We start from the raw sequence: 1,461 nt of genomic DNA on the forward strand, positions 1-1,461 counted from the left end.
GGGTACCCCGGATCCATCCGTCTTTGCGCTCCCAGATGCACTCAACAACCTGAGGACGCAGGAGAGGCCCGGGGATGACCCGAGGTGAGCGGCTGGGCCACAACGGGATGCCTTGTTCCTCTGGGCAGCTGGCGTCCATCTCCATTGTGCGATTGGCTTGATTCCTTGATGGGCCTTCCGGGCTCCAGCCCTTGTCTGATTGGGTCCGCTCACAGTTCCTAGTTGGCTTTGGCTTCCCCTCCGTGGTGGGTGAGGAAAACAAGATGTGAGAATTTAAAGAGCCTAGGTCTTTTTTTGTTTGTTTTTGTTTATGTTTTGTTTTGTTTTCCTGGCAGCCCGTCAGTAGATTGGAATCGCCCCGAAGATGGAGACTCTAGTGAGATTTACGTCTTATCTGCTCCTTCGGTCTGTGCTGGGGAGGTAGCTACCCCGTTTACTCCCTTTGCAAACATTGCACAGGCTGGGTGGGGGCAGCCCACACTTGGCCTGTAGCTCTCCTTTACCCTGTCTATAAATAAGGAGAGAGTCTTTGGAAGGTCCGTAACCCACTTTTCAGTTCTGACTCAGTTTAGTTCGTGCTGCCCTTTTGAGCTGCTTGCTACCTTCTCTTTGAAGGTCTGTGGGCTTGAAGAGGTCACAGTGGGGACCTCAGGCAGACTTCTCCACTGATTTCCCCTCACTGGGGAGAGGGAGAGGAGCAGGACAGTCTTTCTAATGCCTCATACTGATTTTGTTTCTAGGCCTGACCTGCTCCTTCTCCATCAGCGCCCGGAGACAGAGCCTGGATATTTTTGTATTTACTTGATGGTGCCCAACCAATCTCTGCCTGACACTTCGGAGTTCAACCTGGAAGGGGTGGCTGGGAGAATTTTACAGCTGGACGTACATAATGGTTATTTATATCATTGAGTTTTTTTCTTTCCACTTCTCCAGAGACTTCTGACTCTTACTTTGATCAGCTTTGATGCATCAGACTTTGTGTTTTGTATCTGGTGTTGGGGCTGCTCCACTTTGTTTTCACTCTGGGGCTGAGGCAGCCTCTATCTGACACATTTCTGGGCCCTATGGGAAAGGAAATAGTAGACCATGTGCTGAGGCTCCTAACACTTCTCACATTTTATTGAGTGAGGGAAGTCACATAGCTAAGCTTGGTATCTATGGGGCAGTAAGTAAATTCTCTTGTGAGGTAGGGAAGTGAATGGTTTGAATGGAATAGAATCTGCCATAGATATATCCCCAGGAGAGAGATTGCCTGGTTATAGGTCACAGCTACCAATTTCACCAAGTATTCACAGATTGCTTCCTCAGTCCACACTCCCACCATGATGTACAAGAATTTCTGGGGAGACTGCCTTTTCTCTGTGTATTCCTTTGTTCTATTCTATTTAAGAAGTTTCCCCATGTATACATATTATTGTTTTGGAAAACCTCAGGAAGGATCCCCTGTGACATCACCAGTTA

The 1,461-nt window shown here is 48.3% G+C and overlaps 1 protein-coding gene across 1 annotated transcript in view; it reads left to right on the forward strand.

Moving 5' to 3' along the window:
* Window positions 1-492, forward strand: part of DLL3 (delta like canonical Notch ligand 3) — a gene marked incomplete at its 5' end in the record, with an annotated part of 8,085 nt that extends 7,593 nt beyond the window's left edge. Inside the window, 2 exon segments of the mRNA XM_023760569.1 lie at window positions 3-84; window positions 336-492. Coding sequence (XP_023616337.1) covers window positions 3-84; window positions 336-492 — 239 coding nt within the window.
* Between the last annotated feature and the right edge of the window lie 969 nt (window positions 493-1,461).

The sequence above is a fragment of the Myotis lucifugus genome, unplaced genomic scaffold, assembly GCF_000147115.1.
Source record: "Myotis lucifugus unplaced genomic scaffold, Myoluc2.0 scaffold_185, whole genome shotgun sequence".
Taxonomy (NCBI): Eukaryota; Metazoa; Chordata; class Mammalia; order Chiroptera; family Vespertilionidae; genus Myotis; species Myotis lucifugus.